The sequence below is a fragment of the Petromyzon marinus genome, chromosome 59 (genome assembly GCF_048934315.1).
Source record: "Petromyzon marinus isolate PM22_M1 ecotype Great Lakes invasive population chromosome 59, UKy_Petmar_22M1.pri1.0, whole genome shotgun sequence".
In the NCBI taxonomy this organism is placed as follows: domain Eukaryota; kingdom Metazoa; phylum Chordata; class Hyperoartia; order Petromyzontiformes; family Petromyzontidae; genus Petromyzon; species Petromyzon marinus.
In genome coordinates, this window is record NC_133725.1 from 6543460 (window position 1) to 6562362 (window position 18903).

The 18903-nt window shown below is 53.3% G+C and overlaps 1 protein-coding gene and 1 long non-coding RNA gene across 7 annotated transcripts in view; one reads left to right on the forward strand and one right to left on the reverse strand.

Moving 5' to 3' along the window:
• Nucleotides 1–6220: 6220 nt before the first annotated feature.
• The window catches only part of DDX31 (DEAD-box helicase 31), a 31839-nt gene continuing 19156 nt past the window's right edge, over nt 6221–18903 (reverse strand). For all 6 annotated transcript variants that reach the window (XM_076053052.1, XM_076053051.1, XM_032976425.2 and 3 more), the window contains 9 exons: nt 17223–17542; nt 16170–16361; nt 14854–14913; nt 14523–14573; nt 12994–13133; nt 11100–11169; nt 9433–9550; nt 7902–8085; nt 6221–7261 (listed from right to left, as the gene is read on the reverse strand). In XM_076053052.1, the coding sequence (XP_075909167.1) occupies nt 7183–7261; nt 7902–8085; nt 9433–9550; nt 11100–11169; nt 12994–13133; nt 14523–14573; nt 14854–14913; nt 16170–16361; nt 17223–17542 (1214 nt within the window). In that variant the 3' untranslated portion in view covers nt 6221–7182. The remainder of the gene's footprint in view (nt 7262–7901; nt 8086–9432; nt 9551–11099; nt 11170–12993; nt 13134–14522; nt 14574–14853; nt 14914–16169; nt 16362–17222; nt 17543–18903) is intronic.
• Nucleotides 8284–8956, forward strand: LOC142905834 (uncharacterized). The gene is made up of 4 exons (XR_012929830.1): nt 8284–8379; nt 8446–8473; nt 8661–8720; nt 8853–8956. It is a non-coding gene; the product is annotated as an uncharacterized LOC142905834 (long non-coding RNA).

Genomic DNA, 18903 nt, shown 5'->3' on the forward strand with positions numbered 1-18903 from the left:
ACTGCTATAGTGTCAGCTGATACTACTATTGAGTCAGCAGATACTGATATAGAGTTAGTAGTTACTACTATAGTCGGAACATACTATGCTAGAGTCAAAAGATACGACTATAGATTTAGTGGATACTACTGGAGAGTCTTTAGTTACTACTATAGTCAGTAGATACTACTATAAAATATATAAATACTACTATAGATTCAGTAGATACTACTGTAGAGTCAGTAGTTACTACTATAGTTGGTGGATACTGCTTTAATCAGCAGATACTGCTATAGAGTCTGCAGATACAGTACTACTATATAGTCAGAAGATACTACTACAGTCAGTATATACTGCTGTAGAGTCGATAGATACGACTATAGAGTCAGTAGATACTGCTATAGAGTCAGCAGACACTTTTGAGTCAGTAGATACTACTGCAGTCAGTAGATACCGCTACGGTCGGTAAACACTGCTAAAGTCAGTAGCTTTACTATACAGTCAGTAGATACTACTACGATCAGTAGATACTACTAGTCAGTAGATACTAATGTAGAGTTAGTAGATACTACTTTCAGTAAATACTACTACAGTCAGTATATACCACTATGGTCAGTAAATGCTGCTACAGTCAGTAGATACTACTACGGTCAGTGAATACTACTACAGTCAGTAGATACTACTATAGAGTCAGTAGATACTACTGTAGAGTTAGTAGTTACTACTATAGTGGGTGGATAAGACTATAGTCAGTAGTTACTACTAGAGTCGGTAGATATTACTGTAGAGTCAGTAAATACTACCATAGAGTCAGTAGATACTGCTATAGAATCAGATGACACTTCTAGAGTCAATATATACTACTATAGATTCAGTAGGTACTATAGTCATTCGATACTACTGCAGTCAGGAGTTACTACTATAGTCGGTAGATACTACCGTAGAGTCGGTAGATATTACCGTAGAGTCGGTAGATACTACTATCGAGTCGGTAAAAACTACCGTAGAGTCGGTAGATACTAATATAGAGTCAGTAGATAATACTAGTCAGCAGATTCCACTACAGTCAGTATATACTGCTGCAGAGTTAGTAGATACCACTATAGAGTCAGTAGATACGCTATAGTAATCAGATACTACTATAGCCAGTAGATACTGCTATATAGTCAACAGACACTCCTATAGAGTTAGTAATTACTACTATAGAGTCAGTAGATACTGCCAAAGAGTCAGCAGATACTATTGAGTCAGTAGATACTACTGCAGTCATTAGATACCACTACGGTCGGTAAACACTGCTAAAGTCAGTAGCTTTACTATACAGTCAGTAGATACTGCTACGATCAGTAGATACTAATGTAGAGTTAGTAGATACTACTGTCAGTAAATACTACTACGGTGAGTATATACCACTACGGTCAGTAAATGCTGCTACAGTCAGTAGATACTACTTCAGTCAGTAGATACTACTACGGTCAGTAGATACTACTATGGTCAGTAAATACTACTACAGTCAGTAGATGCTACTATAGAGTCAGCAGATCCTACTGTAGAGTTAGTAGTTACTACTATAGTCGGTGAATAATACTATAGTCAGTAGTTACTACTAGAGTCAGTAGATATTACTATATAGTCAGTAGATACTACCATAGAGTCGGTAGATACTACTATATAGTCAGTAGATACTACAGTCAGTAAATACTGCTGTAGAGTCGATAGATACGACTATAGAGTCAGTAGATACTGTTAGAGTTAGCAGATACTATTGAGTCAGTAGATACTACTGCAGTCAGTAGATACCGCTACGGTCGGTAAACACTGCTAAAGTCAGTAGCTTAACTATACAGTCAGTAGATACTACTACGATCAGTAGATACTACTAGTCAGTAGATACTAATGTAGAGTTAGTAGATACTACTTTCAGTAAATACTACTACAGTCAGTATATACCACTATGGTCAGTAAATGCTGCTACAGTCAGTAGATACTACTACGGTCAGTAGATACTACTACGGTCAGTAAATACTACTACAGTCAGTAGATACTACTATAGAGTCGGTAGATATTACTATAGTCAGTAGATATTACCATAGAGTCGGTAAATACTACTATAAAGTCAGTAGATAATACTACAGTCAGTATATACTGCTGTAGAGTCGGTCGATACGACTATAGAGTCAGTAGATACTGGTATAGAATCAGATGACACTTCTAGAGTCAATATATACTACTATAGATTCAGTAGGTACTATAGTCATTCGATACTACTGCTATAGTCGGTAAATACTACCGTAGAGTCGGTAGATACTACTGTAGAGTCGGTAGATACTACTATCGAGTCGGTAGATACTACCGTAGGGTCGGTAGACAATACCGAAGAGTCTGTAGATAATACCGTAGAGTCGGTAGACACTACCGTAGCGTCGGTAGGTACTACTATAGAGTCGGTAGATACTACTGTAGAGTCTGTAGAGAATACCGTAGCGTCGGTAGACACTACCGTAGCGTCGGTAGGTACTACTATAGAGTCGGTAGATACTACCGTAGAGTCTGTAGATAATACCGTAGAGTCGGTAGACACTACCGTAGAGTCTGTAGATACTACCGTAGAGTCGGTAGACACTACCGTAGAGTCGGTAGACACTACCGTAGAGTCTGTAGATAACACCGTAGAGTCGGTAGACACTTCCGTAGAGTAGGTAGACACTACCGTAGAGTCTGTAGATACTACTATCGAGTCGGTAGATAATACCGTAGAGTTGGTAGATACTACTATAGAGTCAATAGATAATACTGTTCAGCAGATTCCACTACAGTCAGTATATACTGCTGCAGAGTAAGTCGATACCACTATAGAGTCAGTAGATACTGCTATAGTCATCAGATACTACTATAGTCAGTAGATACTGCTATAAAGTTAGTAGTTACTACTATAGTCAGTGGATACTACTATAGAGTTAGTAGTTACTACTATAGAGTCGGTAGATACTACTGTAGGGTCAGTAGATACTACTACGGTCAGTAGTTACTACTACAGTCAGTATATACTATACAGACAGTAGCTACTGCAGGCCTCCTTAGATGCTACTGTACTGTCAGTAGATACAACTACAGAGTCAGGATATACTACGATAGTCAATATATACTACTCAGTATTGTGTGTAGGGTGTGTAGGTATATATGCCTACGCGGGGGTAAAAATATTTTTGAAGGGGGGTCAACAATTTTCGGAAATCTTTTAGATCAACTATTTACCCCCCACTTTTTATAACTTTTTGGACTTCTGCAAGCCTCTTATAAGTTTGTTGACGGACAAATGGACAGATGGCACGCCAAAGCTTTCACAATAGCTTAGTATTTGTGTATGTATATGTTGTTTTTAAGATAAGTTTTCAAATATATTTTTCCCCCGGGCAACGCCGGGTACTTCCCGCTAGTATATTATATATAGAGGGGTGGATAGGGGTTAAAAAGGGTAGGGGAGGGGGTCACGAGAGGGGTGATGTAGGGGATAGGGAAGGGTAGGGGAGGTGGTCACAGTTGATGGGAATAAGTAGAGAGAAGAGGGGATGGAAGAAGGGAATGGACAATGGAGACGAGGCGAGGCTTTGAGAGGAAGGGAAGGAGGTGAAGGCGGAGTGGGATTGCTCAATGTTCGAAGGCACGGAGAGGGAGGGAGAATGGAAATCGTGTAGAAGGTGCGGCGCCATCTTTATGGCGTATAATGTCTTGTACCCTATTGTTCTAGCACTGCGGTTGGCAACCTGCGGTTCCGGAGCCGAGATGTGGCTCTTTAAAATTCGAACAAAAAGGCTATTGTTTATTTTGGGTGCCGACCCCTGACCACAGAAGTCTAGTTCACCATGAAAGTTCAGTTTACCATGGGCAGGGGTCGACAACCTGTGGCTCCGGAGCTGTGAGTGGCTCATTAAGGACTGCATCGTGACGTTATTTATTAAGGACCACCATCGTCTCGTATTCACATAGCATTGCACCTCTTGAAAGGCAGTCGTGTTCTACTACAAGGTGGTAAAATAATGTAAAGCATAGTCCGCGATAACACGCGAGATGCGTGATGCAGAATTGTATAAAGACCGAGGCCCCTGTGTTGCATCTAGAAGCATCCGGCAGAATCCCAATGCCTTGTGTGAGGCAGCCGTACGACCGTTTATTCCTACTCGCGCCGAGACGTATTGCTCACTCAATCGCGTTCTATACAATTTGCATCCGCGTCAATTTGCATCCCGGGTTATAACAGAAAAAAATGTGCCCTCGTGCATTCAACGCGTTACGTGCAATTCGCGTTATCAAAACTACGCGCTGTGGGAGAACAGACTGTATTATTCTTTTACAGAATCCGAAAATTAAATGTATCTTCGTGTCGATTCTGTTGCCGACCCTCTGAGCTAGCAGCTCGCCCGCGCCTCTATAGAGGTGGGCGGGCTATGGGTGGAAAGGCGGGGCTGGCGTAGCGAGCAGTGGTCCTGATTGGCTGATTGGGGGAGTGAGAGGGGGGAACCATTTCATTTGCATCTGACGTCACAAACGGATAACCGACCCTCGCAAGTGCGAGTCCACGTGTGAATTGTTTAGTGCGGGGCCTTGTAACACGGCTGGCAGTGTCCAAGGTGTCGTGAGAAACATTGACAGACTAAGTTTTAAAAAAACACAATTATAATTCTTCTGAAAAGTATGTGGGTTTTTTTTTTAAACGTGCGAGACCTTAAGTGTGTAATAAACTACTTACACGACGGGTTGAGACTTGCGTCCTTTCTTTATTTAGTGACAACTGCTCGGTACCGCACTCCCTTCTGGTCACCCTCCCTCTCTCTCTGCTCTGCATGCGCGTGCTCACTGCTCCTCCGTTCCCGGTGCGGTGTCCCTCGCTCTCTCTCTCCCGCGCACCGCTGGTTGACGGCGCGCAGCGAGAGGGCTGAGCTTCGGCCCTCGAGGCTGCCACGTGGCCGGTGGTGTGACGAGATGGCGGAGATGCAGTCCGGACTCCATGCTCCCCCTGCCTCTCCTTATATCCCTCTAACCACGCCCCCCTCAGACCCTTCCCGATGGTTCCTCCATATACTCACGAGCTCCGCCCATTAACATTGGCCCAGATGGAACCGTTAGCACTGATTGGCTATGACTGAGCCCTCCGTCGCCCATCGGTGCGCTCCCTCATTACAAGTGGATGCAATTGTTTGTTGTTTTGTAGATTGAGAAATATCTCACCTGAGTGAAAAGTAGGCCACGTCTATTGTCCAATCCTGGCCAAGCTGACTCAGAACTTCATACATTAAATGCCAGCTCACTCTCTCTATGTCGTAAGATTGCCCGTATAGCCACAACAGACCATTGGGGAAAGTGCTGGTTAACAAGCAGAACCTATGAAGGCCGGCACGGCACACTTGGGGGTGGGTGGCGAGCACCACACCCTGCCGCCTTTGTTTATCCAATTCTGATGTTTACACATTGTACCAGGTTCTCATTAAAGGCCGGGCCAACCTAGGGGAGGTCCAGGATGGGTTTAGATATTCATCACCGATGTTGAACTTGTGTCGTAGAGTTCGTAACGTAGTGCGTTAACCACTACACTTCCGCTCTCCCCCACTATATATATATCTATCTACATCTATACAGATGTTGTATCCAGCCAGGATATATAATTGTGAATAAGTGTCCCGTACTGCGCGAAGCTGGGACTGACTTGTGTTTACGGTCACCGAAACGATTGCACAACATTTAGTCATCATCATCGCCATCCGAATCACGCCATAACTTTACAGCCACGGACGGAGAACACAAAGGCCCCCATCGACGAGTCTGGGGCTAAACTCCACGGACTGATCAATCTACCTTCAAAACAACACACCGATGATATGGGGGAGGGGGGGGGGTCATTAGACATCGTGTGAGTTCGGGAAGACGCTGTAATTGGGCGAGGCGTTCGGTGTTGTTCGTGTCACTGGATGTTGATTGTTGGCCAATGATGTCACAACGTGTTTAATGTTTTTCATCCCTGCTGCCCCGTGTAACCCCCCCCCCCCCCACCTGTGCAATGTACTTCGATGCCCCCTTTTATTGAGGGCGACATTGGCACGTGAGATGAAATAATATTGATCGATCAGCGGACGATTGGCCTCGTCTCACGGGCCCGTGCCTGGCGCCGGAGCGACCACTCGGCTATAAACGCCTCCGGCAAGCTTGTCAAACGCCACGAGAAAGGAGCGGCCGCAACGACCACCACTTTGACACTCTCGTTTATGAAAAGTTTTAAAAGCACAATACAAAAGTCCGCTCCGCCATCGGGACATGGACACGCGCGACCGTCTCAATGCGTTGCATATGTTACAGAAGAAGATTACATTGGAATCGTCCGGTCACTCGCTCTCTCACTCGCTCACGGAGTATTCACGACGTGCGACACCGGCTGACTCGCTCGCTCGCAGGGCAATCACGAAGTATTGCACGAGCCCATTCGCTCGCTCACCGACTCGCTCGCAGGGCAATCGCGATGGACTTGAATTGACACGTTGGGGGGGGGGGGGGGGGGGCACTGGAGACACGTAGACCCGAGGCGCGGGGGGAGGGGGGGGGCACCCACGACGGAAGACGGGAAGGTCACGGGGGTACGGTGGTGGTCATGCCCCCCCCCATCTGAGCAGGCGCTTCTCCGTGTTCTTCCACGGAGAAAATACCGTTGTATTTTTTTTTTTTACGAAAAATACACAAATGTATCTACACTTACATCATTAGACCTCCTTTGCCAGTACGAAAATGTAATAATAGGGTTTTTCCCCTTTTTTCCGGCAACAAAACTGAAACCTTTTTTTTTTTACGAGGATTCATGCCTGCATTAACCACAATACCTGCAGTCAAAATGCGAACATGAATTGTAGAAGGCTCGCTGCTGGCAGGAGGTCACGAACCCAAGTGCCATGGGCCGACTGACTGAGACGGCCGGCAGATGCACCACCCGTGTGCTCCCCCCTACTGTGCCAACTCACTGTGTTTTATCCGCCCGGAGCCCCGCTCGTTGTTGTGAGCGTCCCTTCTCCGCCCTTCGCTGTTGATGGAAGGCGACTGCCTCCCACTGCCCAGCAGCGTCCTTCACGAGCCTCCTCAACGACACCTGACACACGCGCGCGCACGCTGCAACACGCGCGACCACCCCCCCCCGCCCCCCGCCCCCCGCCCCCCGCCCCCCGCTCACAGCCCGCTGGCAAACTCGGAGAGGATGAGCTCCTTGAAGGCCGTGTGCCGCTTCGGCTTCGCTTTCGTCGCCGGCCTGCGGAGACCACGGGCGCACGGTTAGAGGGGGCACGGTTAGAGGGGGCACGGTTAGAGGGGGCACGGTTAGAGGGGGCACGGTTAGAGGGGGCACGGTCGGCGCTCGCTGACCATTAGCCACGTGAATCTGCGCCGCCACCACCACCACCACCACCACCCACCACCATGACCACAACCAACAACAACCACCACCACAACCAAAACAAAAGCCACCAGGATCACCACCACAATGACCATGACCATGACCACAACCAACAACAACCACCACCACCACCACCACCCACCACGATCACCACCACCATGGCCACGACCATGACCACAACCAACAACAACCTCCACCACAACCAACACAAAAGCCACCACGATCACCACCACAATGACCACAACCAACCACCGCTATAACCACAACCACCACAACCCACACGAAATCCCCCATGACCACCACCACCACCACCACCACGTGTGTCACCTGTGTGATGGCATGCATCCCACCGTGTATGATTACGTGCGTCACCTGCGTGCGATTACGTCCATCCCCTCCGTGTGTGCATCCACCTGCGTGCGTGCGCGTCATCCCGTGCGTCATCCCGTGCGTCATCCCGTGCGTCATCCCGTGCGTCATCCCGTGCGTGCGTCACCTGTTCGCGCGCGTCCCCGCTGCCCGGCGTCCCACCGCACCCCGCTGCTTCCCCGCCAGCTGCCCGGGCGCTTCCCTGAGCCCGAAGCTCTTGGCCGCGTGGCCCAGGTGCAGCGAGCGCACGTGGAACACGTGCTTGAGCGACGCGGGGTAGGTGGCGTACGCGCGCACGTACGACTGGTACGCTGTGACGCACGCACAAAAAACAGCACGGCAGCCACCGTGAAGCCTCTACCGCTCTCCGGCGAGCGTCGCGCCTATCCGACGGGCGGTTTCTGCTCGCCCGTGCGCCGAGTCTATATGGGGTGGGATTTACAATCGGCCGATCCGCTGTGGGAATTGTAAATCCACGCCCCCCCCACCCCACCCACGCCCACGCCCCCCATCAAAGGTGTGTGTAGTGTACAGCACAGGTGTGTGTAGGGTACATCACAGGTGTGTGTAGGGTACAGCACAGGTGTGTGTAGTGTACATCACAGGTGTGTGTAGGGTACATCACAGGTGTGTATAGAGAACAGCACAGGTGTGTGTAGAGTACATCACAGGTGTGTGTAGTGTACATCACAGGTGTGTGTAGGATACATCACAGGTAGGGTACAGCACAGGTGAGTGTAGTGTACATCACAGGTGTGGTATAGGGTACATCACAGGTGTGTCTAGAGTACATCACAGGTGTGTGTAAGGTACAGCACAGGTGTGTATAGAGTACAGCACAGGTGTGTGTAGGGTACGGCACAGGTGTGCGTAGTGTACAACACAGGTAGGGTACATCACAGGTGTGTGTAGTGTACATCACAGGTGTGTGTAGGGTACAGCACAGGTGTGTGTAGGGCACATCACAGGTGTGTGTATAGAGTACAGCACAGGTGTGTATAGAGTACAGCACAGGCGTTTGTAGGGTACATCACAGGTGTGTGTAGTGTACGGCACAGGTGTGTAGAGTACATCACAGGTGTGTGTAGTGTACATCACAGGTGTGTGTAGGGTACATCACAGGTGTGTGTAGGGTACATCACAGGTGTGTGTAGTGTACGGCACAGGTGTGTGTAGGGTACATCACAGGTGTGTGTAGGGTACATCACAGGTGTGTGTAGGGTACGGCACAGGTGTGTGTAGAGTACATCACAGGTGTGTGTAGTGTACATCACAGGTGTGTGTAGGGTACGGCACAGGTGTGTGTAGAGTACATCACAGGTGTGTGTAGAGTACATCACAGGTGTGTGTAGGGTACATCACAGCTGTGTGTAGGGTACATCACATGTGTGTGTAGGGTACAGCACAGGTGTGTGTAGGGTACATCACAGGTGCGTGTAGTGTACAGCACAGGTGTGTGTAGGGTACATCACAGGTGTGTGTAGGGTACATCACAGGTGTGTGTAGTGTACAGCACAGGTGTGTGTAGAGTACATCACAGGTGTGTGTAGGGTACGGCACAGGTGTGTGTAGGGTACGGCACAGGTGTGTGTAGTGTACAGCACAGGTGTGTGTAGGGTACATCACAGGTGTGTATAGGGTACAGCTCACGTGCGCACCTTTCTTAGCGAGCTGCAGGTGCTCGGGGCTGGAGTGAGTGAAGCTCTCAAACTGCAGCTGCATCTCGGTGGCCTTCTCGTGTGCAGCCTGCCTCTGCTGCGCCGCCTCCCACTTACCCTGCACGCAGACAAAGACAAAGGTCCCCCGGGTAGCCTGAGCAGACCGTTGGGGCAAGGGCTGTCGCCGAATAACATCTATGAAGGCCGGCACGGCACACGAGGGAGGAAGGTGGCCAGCACCACGCCCGGCCGCCTTTGTCTCCCCCCAGTGGCGATGTTTACACACCGCACTCATCGCTGTTATTGGTCGTTAGCGGGAATCGAACTTGGGCCGCCGGGTTTGTAACCGCTGCAGTACCACTCCCCAAAAACAACCACCGCAGTTCACCACTAAGTGGCGGTGACGTCACCACGGCGCCTGTGCCAGGCTAGGTGCACTTTACGGGCATGTGAAGTGTCGAAGGGCCCGCTGGCAGGAGGTCACGGGACAGACCCCGGTGCCACGGGTTACTAAGATCACCGGCTGATGCACCAGATAGATGCCTGGCAGTGGCAACATCAGAGCTCCCACTCTGACAACTTTCTGCATTTTAGCCGCCCGGTGCTCCGCTCATTGTTGTGAGCATCACGCCTCTGCCCACACACGGACACACACAAAGACAAAACTCCGCCGTATAGCCTAAACAGACTGTTGGGGCAAGTGCTGTTCGCGAGCGGCACCAATGAAGGCCGCCATGAAACACGATGGGGTGGAGGACGGCCAGCACCACGCCGTTGTCTCCCTAGCGGCGATTTTTACACACCGCACCAGGTGCTCATTTTGAGGCTGATTCGACCGAGAGGAGGGCCCCGTTCGTATATTTGTAACGCAGAGCGCTAACTGTTACACTATGCAGAAAAACACAAACATGGACACACAACAACAACAACAACCGCCATTCGCCACTAAGTGGCGGTGACATCACCACGCCGCTTGTGCCAGGCCATGTGCAGGTTCAGGCCACGTGAAGTGTCGAACGCCCGCCGGCAGGAGGTCACGGGGCAGACCCACCAGGTGCCACTGGTCGACTGACTGAGATGACCGGCCGATCCACCACCTGTGCCCCCCTACTGTGCCAGGCTAGGTGCACCAGGAGGTCACGGGGCAGACCCAGCAGGTGCCACGGGTCGACTGACTGAGATGACCGGCCAATCCACCACCTGTGCCCCCTTACTGTGCCAGGCTAGGTGCACCAAGAGGTCACGGGGCAGACCCAGCGGGTGCCACGGGTCGAATGACTGAGATGACCGGCCGATCCACCGCCTGTGCCCCACTACTGTGCCAGGCTAGGTGCACCAGGAGGTCACGGGGCAGACCCAGCAGGTGCCACAGGTCGACTGAGATGACCGGCCGATCCACCACCTGTGCCCCCCTACTGTGCCAGGCTAGGTGCACCAGGAGGTCACGGGGCAGACCCAGCAGGTGCCACGGGTCGACTGACTGAGATGACCGGCCGATCCACCACCTGTGCCCCCCTACTGTGCCAGGCTAGGTGCACCAGGAGGTCACGGGGCAGACCCAGTAGGTGCCACGGGTCGAATGACTGAGATGACCGGCCGATCCACCGCCTGTGCCCCCCTACTGTGCCAGGCTAGGTGCACAGACGCACGCACACAGAGCCACGTACCCGCTTGGCCCGGCCGCCAGAGTTCCCCAGCAGAGTCCTCAACACCGACTCCATCTTGAGCTCCCGCAGGCTGCCCTCACACGCAGGCACGGCACACACACACACAATAAGTACACGCCGGTAAACACACACCATGTACACGCATGGTACCCACCACGTACACACACGGGTACACACAACACCGCAAACACACACACCACGTGCAGATAAACACACCACATATACACACGTGTACAAAACAAACACACACACACAAACACCAGGTACACGTCAAACACAAATACACACAAACACTACACACACAAGCAACATCAATAACCGCCAGTTTCCACTGAGTGGCGTCAGCACGGCGCTTGCACCGTGCTGGTGAGTGGCGGTCAATGTGAGTGTCGGTGAGTGTGAGTGTCGGTGAGTGTGAGTGGCGGTGAGTGCCGGTGAGTGTCGGTGAGTGTGAGTGTCGGTGAGTGTGAGTGGCGGTGAGTGGCGGTGAGTGTGAGTGTCGGTGAGTGTGAGTGGTGGTCAGTGTGAGTGGCGGTGAGTGCCGGTGAGTGTCGGTGAGTGCCGGTGAGTGTCGGTGAGTGTGAGTGGCGGTGAGTGGCGGTGAGTGTGAGTGTCGGTGAGTGTGAGTGGCGGTGAGTGTGAGTGGCGGTGAGTGGCGGTGAGTGTGAGTGTCGGTGAGTATGAGTGGCGGTCAGTGTGAGTGGCGGTCAGTGTGAGTGGCGGTGAGTGCCGGTGAGTGTGTCGGTGAGTGCCGGTGAGTGTGAGTGTCGGTGAGTGTGAGTGGCGGTGAGTGTGAGTGGCGGTGAGTGCCGGTGAGTGCCGGTGAGTGTGAGTATCGGTGAGTGTGAGTGCCGGTCAGTGTGAGTGCCGGTGAGTGCCGGTGAGTGTCGGTGAGTGCGAGTGCCGGTGAGTGTGAGTGTCGGTGAGTGTGAGTGGCGGTGAGTGCCGGTGAGTGTCGGTGAGTGTGAGTGGCGGTGAGTGTGAGTGGCGGTGAGTGGCGGTGAGTGTGAGTGTCGGTGAGTGTGAGTGGTGGTCAGTGTGAGTGGCGGTGAGTGCCGGTGAGTGTCGGTGAGTGCCGGTGAGTGTCGGTGAGTGTGAGTGGCGGTGAGTGGCGGTGAGTGTGAGTGTCGGTGAGTGTGAGTGGCGGTGAGTGTGAGTGGCGGTGAGTGGCGGTGAGTGTGAGTGTCGGTGAGTGTGAGTGGCGGTCAGTGTGAGTGGCGGTCAGTGTGAGTGGCGGTGAGTGCCGGTGAGTGTGTCGGTGAGTGCCGGTGAGTGTGAGTGTCGGTGAGTGTGAGTGGCGGTGAGTGTGAGTGGCGGTGAGTGCCGGTGAGTGTCGGTGAGTGTGAGTGGCGGTGAGTGGCGGTGAGTGTGAGTGTCGGTGAGTGTGAGTGGCGGTGAGTGTGAGTGGCGGTGAGTGGCGGTGAGTGTGAGTGTCGGTGAGTGTGAGTGGCGGTCAGTGTGAGTGGCGGTCAGTGTGAGTGGCGGTGAGTGCCGGTGAGTGTGTCGGTGAGTGCCGGTGAGTGTGAGTGTCGGTGAGTGTGAGTGGCGGTGAGTGTGAGTGGCGGTGAGTGCCGGTGAGTGCCGGTGAGTGTGAGTGCCGGTCAGTGTGAGTGCCGGTGAGTGCCGGTGAGTGTCGGTGAGTGCGAGTGCCGGTGAGTGCGAGTGCCGGTGAGTGCGAGTGTTGGTGAGTGTGAGTGTTTGTGAGTGCCGGTGAGTGTGAGTATCTGTGAGTGCCGGTGAGTGTGTCTGTTAGTGTCTGTGAATGTAGGTGAGTGCCGGTGAGTGTGAATGTCTGTGAGTGGCGGTGAGTGCCGGTGAGTGTGTCGGTGAGTGCCGGTGAGTGTGAGTGCCGGTGAGTGTCTGTGAGTGCCGGTGAGTATCGCCGGACGCGTGCCTGATGCCGCGCTCCGCGAGCACGGTGAGGAACTCGAGCTCGGACGGCGCCAGGAAGAGGACGCTGCTGCCGCGGTGGCCGATGCGCGCCGTGCGGCCCACGCGGTGAACGTACTCCTCCACGCTCGCCGGGGCCATGTACTGCACGCACGCACGCACGCACACCGCAGCAAAAGGTGCCCCGGGTAGCCTTCGCAACGCTGGCGGGGCAAGTGGCGGCAGCGAGCGGCGGGCAGCCTGCGAATGCCGGCTAAGTAAGGAGGGGCACAATGACCAATCCAAAATTGCACAAACACGCGGGGCAGGCATCCACGCACGCACAAAGAAAGACAAAGATCCCCCGTGCAGCCTTAACAGACTGTCGGGGCAAGTGCTGTTTAGCGAGCAGCACCTGTGAAGGCCGGCGCGGCACACGAGGGGGTGGGTGGGTGGCCAGCACCACGCCCGACCGCCTTTGTCTCCCCAGTGGCGATGGTTACGCACCGCACCAGGTACTCATTTGAGGCCGAGTCGACCTCGGAAAGGCCCAGGACCGGTTCAGATAATCATCACCGGCATTGGTGGGTAGCCAATGCCGGTGATGATGATCGCACGCACCACAGGCAAAGGTGCCCCGTTATAGCCTTTACAACACTGTTGGGGCAAGTGCTGTGAGCGAGTAGCAGCACCTGAAGACGGGCACGGAAAGTAAGAGCGTGGTGTGGTCTGAGCCACGGCTGGCCAGATATAATCATCACCTGGTTTGGTGGACCCTGCGTCACTGCTCCTGCAAAGACGCACTCACTCACCGACCCACTAACTCGCCCACTCGCCAACTCTATTCACTCACTCAAGCACTAACTCACCGACCCACTAACACACCCACGCGCCAACTCACTCACTCACTCAAGCAATCATTCACCTACTCGCTCACCAACCCTACTTACTATCATCCACTCACCGACCGACTCTCTCACTCACCCACCAACCCACTCACTCACCCACTCATTCACCTACTCACCTACTCACTCACCCACTCACTTACATGCCCACTCACCAAGTCACTCACCCACTCATTCACCTACTCACCGACTCAGTCACCCACTCACCCACCAACCCACCCACTCACTTACTCACCCACTCACCAACTCTACTCACCCACTCACTGTCCAACTCCCTCACATGCCCACTCACTCACCCGCCCACTCAATCACCCACTCACCAACCATACCCACTCACCCACAAACCGACCGACTCACACACCCACTCACCTCACACTCACCAACTCTACTCACTCACCCACTCCCTCACCCACCCACGCACTCGCCCACTCATTCAATCACCCACCCAGCCGCTCACCCAACCACATGCCCACTCACTCACCCACCCACCCACCCACTCGCCCGCCCACCCACTTGCCCGCCCACTCACTCACTCGCCCACCCACCCACCCACTCGCCCACCCACCCACCCACTCTCCCACCCACCCACCCACTCTCCCACCCACCCACCCACTCGCCCACCCACCCACTCACCCACCCACCCACCCACCTGTACAATCCACGATACCCGCGGGAGGTCCAATCCTCGCGCCGCAACGTCCTGGTGTAACAAACACACAACGCCGGCGCCCACGATTAGTCAGTCAATGTTATCAGTGGGCAACGGATATTGGTGAGCCAGAGTTATCAGTGAGCCACTGTGATTGGTGAGCCGCTGTGATTGGCCGGCCGCCATCATTGGTCAGCCACGGAGATTGGTGAGCTGCTGTGATTATCAAGCCACCGTCATTGTTGAGCCAGTGCGGTTTCAGCGAGCCGGCACGACTGCCTTGCCAGCGACACTGCCCAGCAGACCCAGCAGGAGGGTGCCACGTGCTTACCGTGCACACGAGCACCCCGGAGCGTGCCTTGCAGAACGAGTCGAACACCTCCATCCGCTCCTGCAGGAACCGTGAAAATCAGAAACTCCGTTTAGACTGGAAGGGAGGAATCTGAAGAGCCACGAAGCTCTTCGTGTCAGATGTCCAGGACGAAGAAGAACGACGCGCTGCCGGGCCCCGGTGTCGCCCGCTCGCACCGATGAAAACGAAGGATCGCCTTTACTATTCCGGCAACAGTCGTGACCAAAGGCAACCCATATATCGAACCATTAAACGTTAACTGACGCTTTGTCATTCATGTTGCCTCCGTGCGGTCCGCCTTTTGCCGTTGTTCTCCGGCCTGACACCGGTGCGGAGAGGAGGCCATCAAGGGGCCTGCAGCTCGGGGTGCAGGCCAATCAGCGTCAAGGACAGGGCATTACTTTGCTTTACTACAAGCGTAATCCAAAACTAAAAACTTCACCGAATATATATTTTTTCTATTTTAAAACTAAACCATTTTTTTTATTGTACCCGGGGGTTAAGGCACAATGAGCCGTGTAGCTCTCTTTCGGAAGCGACCTGGCCTTATAACAAATGATAGCTCGACAAAAGTGGCTTGTCATCACGTGGAAATTTATAGCAGTGGCGAAATCCTCTGAAGGCGTGGACGCGCGATTCGCGATTTCGAATCGGCGGATCCTCCGGAAAAACTGGAGCCGGAGAAAATTCCACGGGGAGAGCGAGAGAGAGAGACACGCAAACTCCAAATATACAGCAGCAGCGTCAGGGTCGGGATCGAACCCACGACCTCCTGCATACCAGGCGAGGGAGATAACATCTCCTAGCCACCGTGGCGAATGCAGACCCGTTGGCTTACCCACTGAAACCTCGATTCGTATATTCTATCGGTATAGCGAACTTCGCATTTTTTACACGGAAAGCCAAAGCTGAAGTACAAATACATGAACGAGAACACAAATTGACGGTTCTCCGCAATGCATGACGTTACTTTCACCGCACGTCCTTTGCTCGCAATCCGAAGGGTGACCGTGAGCAAAGTGCGAAACGGAGAGCGGTTCACTCCGCGCCGTTGGAACCTCCCACGCCGAAGGCGTTCCCCTCATGGGGGTCCCCCACTTGGGGTTTATGAACGTCTTTAAACACCTGCGCGATTATTGCCGGACAGCGTGAAGCCCGCCTACCTATCGATATCGATTATTCATTCGTTGGTTCGGCTTGTCGAGTGCCCCCACCCCTGCTGCTTCGTGTCAGTCGGCGAGCTCCCGTTGGTGCCGCCCCCCCCCCCCCCCCCGCTCCCCCTCCGCTCCACCCACCTGTTGATCCACGCTGCCGTGGAGACGCCACAGGGCGACCTTCGGCGGTCCCTTCCCCTCCCCATCATCGTTCTCCTCGTCAGCATCATCATCATCACCTCCTCCTCCGAGACGGTGGCCGAGCACCGTGAAGTGGAACTCGGCGGCCTCGCGGCTCGACACGAACACCACGAGCTTGGCCTCGTCCTGGCACTGCACACGGACAGCGGGCGTCAGCCCACCGCGGCAACGGCGGTGATGGTGGCGGCAGCGGTGGCGAGTGAAGAGGGCGACGATGATGGCGATAATTATGACAAAGATGACGGCGATGGTGATGGCGACCACGAAGACGATGATGACAGTGATGACACAACCATGACGACGGTGACGACCATGACGACGACGACCATGACGACGATGATGACGACGACGACGATGACAACCATGACGACGACGATGACGACGACGATGACAACCATGACAACCATGACGACGACCATGATGACGACGATGACGACCATGACGACGACGACCATGACGACGACGATGACGACGACGATGACAACCATGACGATGACCATGACGGCGACGATGACAACGATGACAACCATGACGACCACCATGACGACGAGGATGACGACGACGATGACGACGACAACAACCATGACAACCACCATGACGACGAGGACAACCATGACGACGACCATGACGACGACGATGACGACGATGACAGCCATGATGACGACCATGACGACGACGATGACGACGACGATAACAACCATGACGACGATGACGACGATGACAACCATGACGACCACCATGACGACGAGGATGACGACGACGATGACAACCATGACGACGATGACAACCATGACGACGATGACCACCATGACGACGAGGATGACGACGACGATGACAACCATGACGACGATGACAACCATGACGACGACGATGACAACGACGACGACGACGACGACGACCGACGCCCGATCCCTGAAGGAGAATGAATCACCGCACGGCTACCGCAGAACAACTCGGGCCACGAGCAAGGCACGCCGACGGCTCACCGCTCACCTTGGCGAGGATGAACGAGGTGAGCGTGACGAGGCGCAGTTTGCTGGGCACCGTGATAAAGTGCTGAGCGAGCCCGGGTGGCATCGAGATCTTCGTTGGTCCCTCCTTCTTCCCTGCCACCTCTTTATTTGCCTCCTCCTGCTCCTCCTCTTCCTCCACCGCCTCCTCCTCCTCCTCCTCCACATCCTCGTCCGCCTCCACGGCCGCCCCCGTCCGATGGGCCCCACCGTTCGTCGTCGCGGCAACGACCTCGCCCCCGTGCGTTTCCACGGTTACGCTCACGGGGTCGTCCAGGAGGATGCCGGCCAGCCACGTGACCCCTGACGCACGCACGCACACGCACATAGAAAAACATCCCCCGTATAGCAAGTGCTGTTAAGCGAGCACCTATGAAGACTGACACAGCACACGAGGGGGTGGGTGACCAGCACCACGCCGGGCCGCCTTTGTCTCCCCAGTGGCGATGTTTACACCCCGCACCAGATACTCATTGAAGGCCGAGCCGACCTAGGGGAGGCCCAGGACCAGTGGTGGCCGCGAGCGGGAATCGAGCTCGGGTCGCCGGGTTCGTAGCCCAACGCGCTGACCCGCTACACTGCCGCTCCCCACACGCATGCACCCATACACGCACGCGCACGCACACGCATGGGCTCTCGCAGCCGAACGCCGGGCGGCGCCGCAGTCGGCCAAGGACGTGGCAATAAAAACCGCGCCGATTCCCATGACGACCGCGATGGAGCTCGCTAACACGGCCATCGCCGCCAGCACCACCGCCGCAACCACCACCAGAAGGCGAGTGCTCGTGATTTTAACACATAGGAGTCGGCTTTCACGACCAATATTATCCGTAATAAAGAGTTGTTTTTTTTTTGGGGGGAGGGGTTAGAGCACTTGAATGTAAATGTGTCGTTAAACCCACCAAAGCACCCGACACAGCCAACTGTGGTAAAGGTTCGTCACGTAAACAAAACAAAGTAACAATGATCTTCTTTGGTTCTTTCGGTAAAGTCACGTAGAATGAGAATAAAATAATAAATTGATAAAATAAAATAACACAATGAGAATATTATTGTGTTATTTTATTTTATCAATTTATTCTTTTATTCTCATTCTACGTGACTTTACCGAAAGAACCAAAGAAGATGAATCATTGCAGTCACGAAAGCTTTAAATCGAAAAGTAACAATTAGTTACTCGTTCAGCACACCGGTTGTGTGTGGGAGGACTTTGCGGGATGAACGTTGAGATTTATAAGGGGCACGGGGTGACCAAAAAGGGCACTGATAAGGGGTTGAGAGGCATGGAGTCCCCGTGACGTTTCGCCCCGTGAGTACATCAGGCGATTCGCCAACATTGTGAAGACGTCTCCCCGCTGGTTTCGGCCTTACATAGAGGAAGTGAAGGTGATGTCATCACTGTGAGTTTAGCAGCAGAGGCGGCGGCGGCGGGGGTGGTGGGGGGTAATGTAGTGTGGATCAGGCTAATCTGAGAATATGCAGTTCCTGTTATCGGTTGGTTTACTCACGGTTAATCAACGCACAGTGGGATGCGTTTATGTCTAGTTTGTTGCCCCTCCCCCCCCAGTGCCGGATGAAGCTAAGTGCGGGGCCTGTAGCAAATGTTGTTATAAAGGGACCCTAAATTAAAAAAAAAAAAACGTAAATATTAAAACACAATTTTT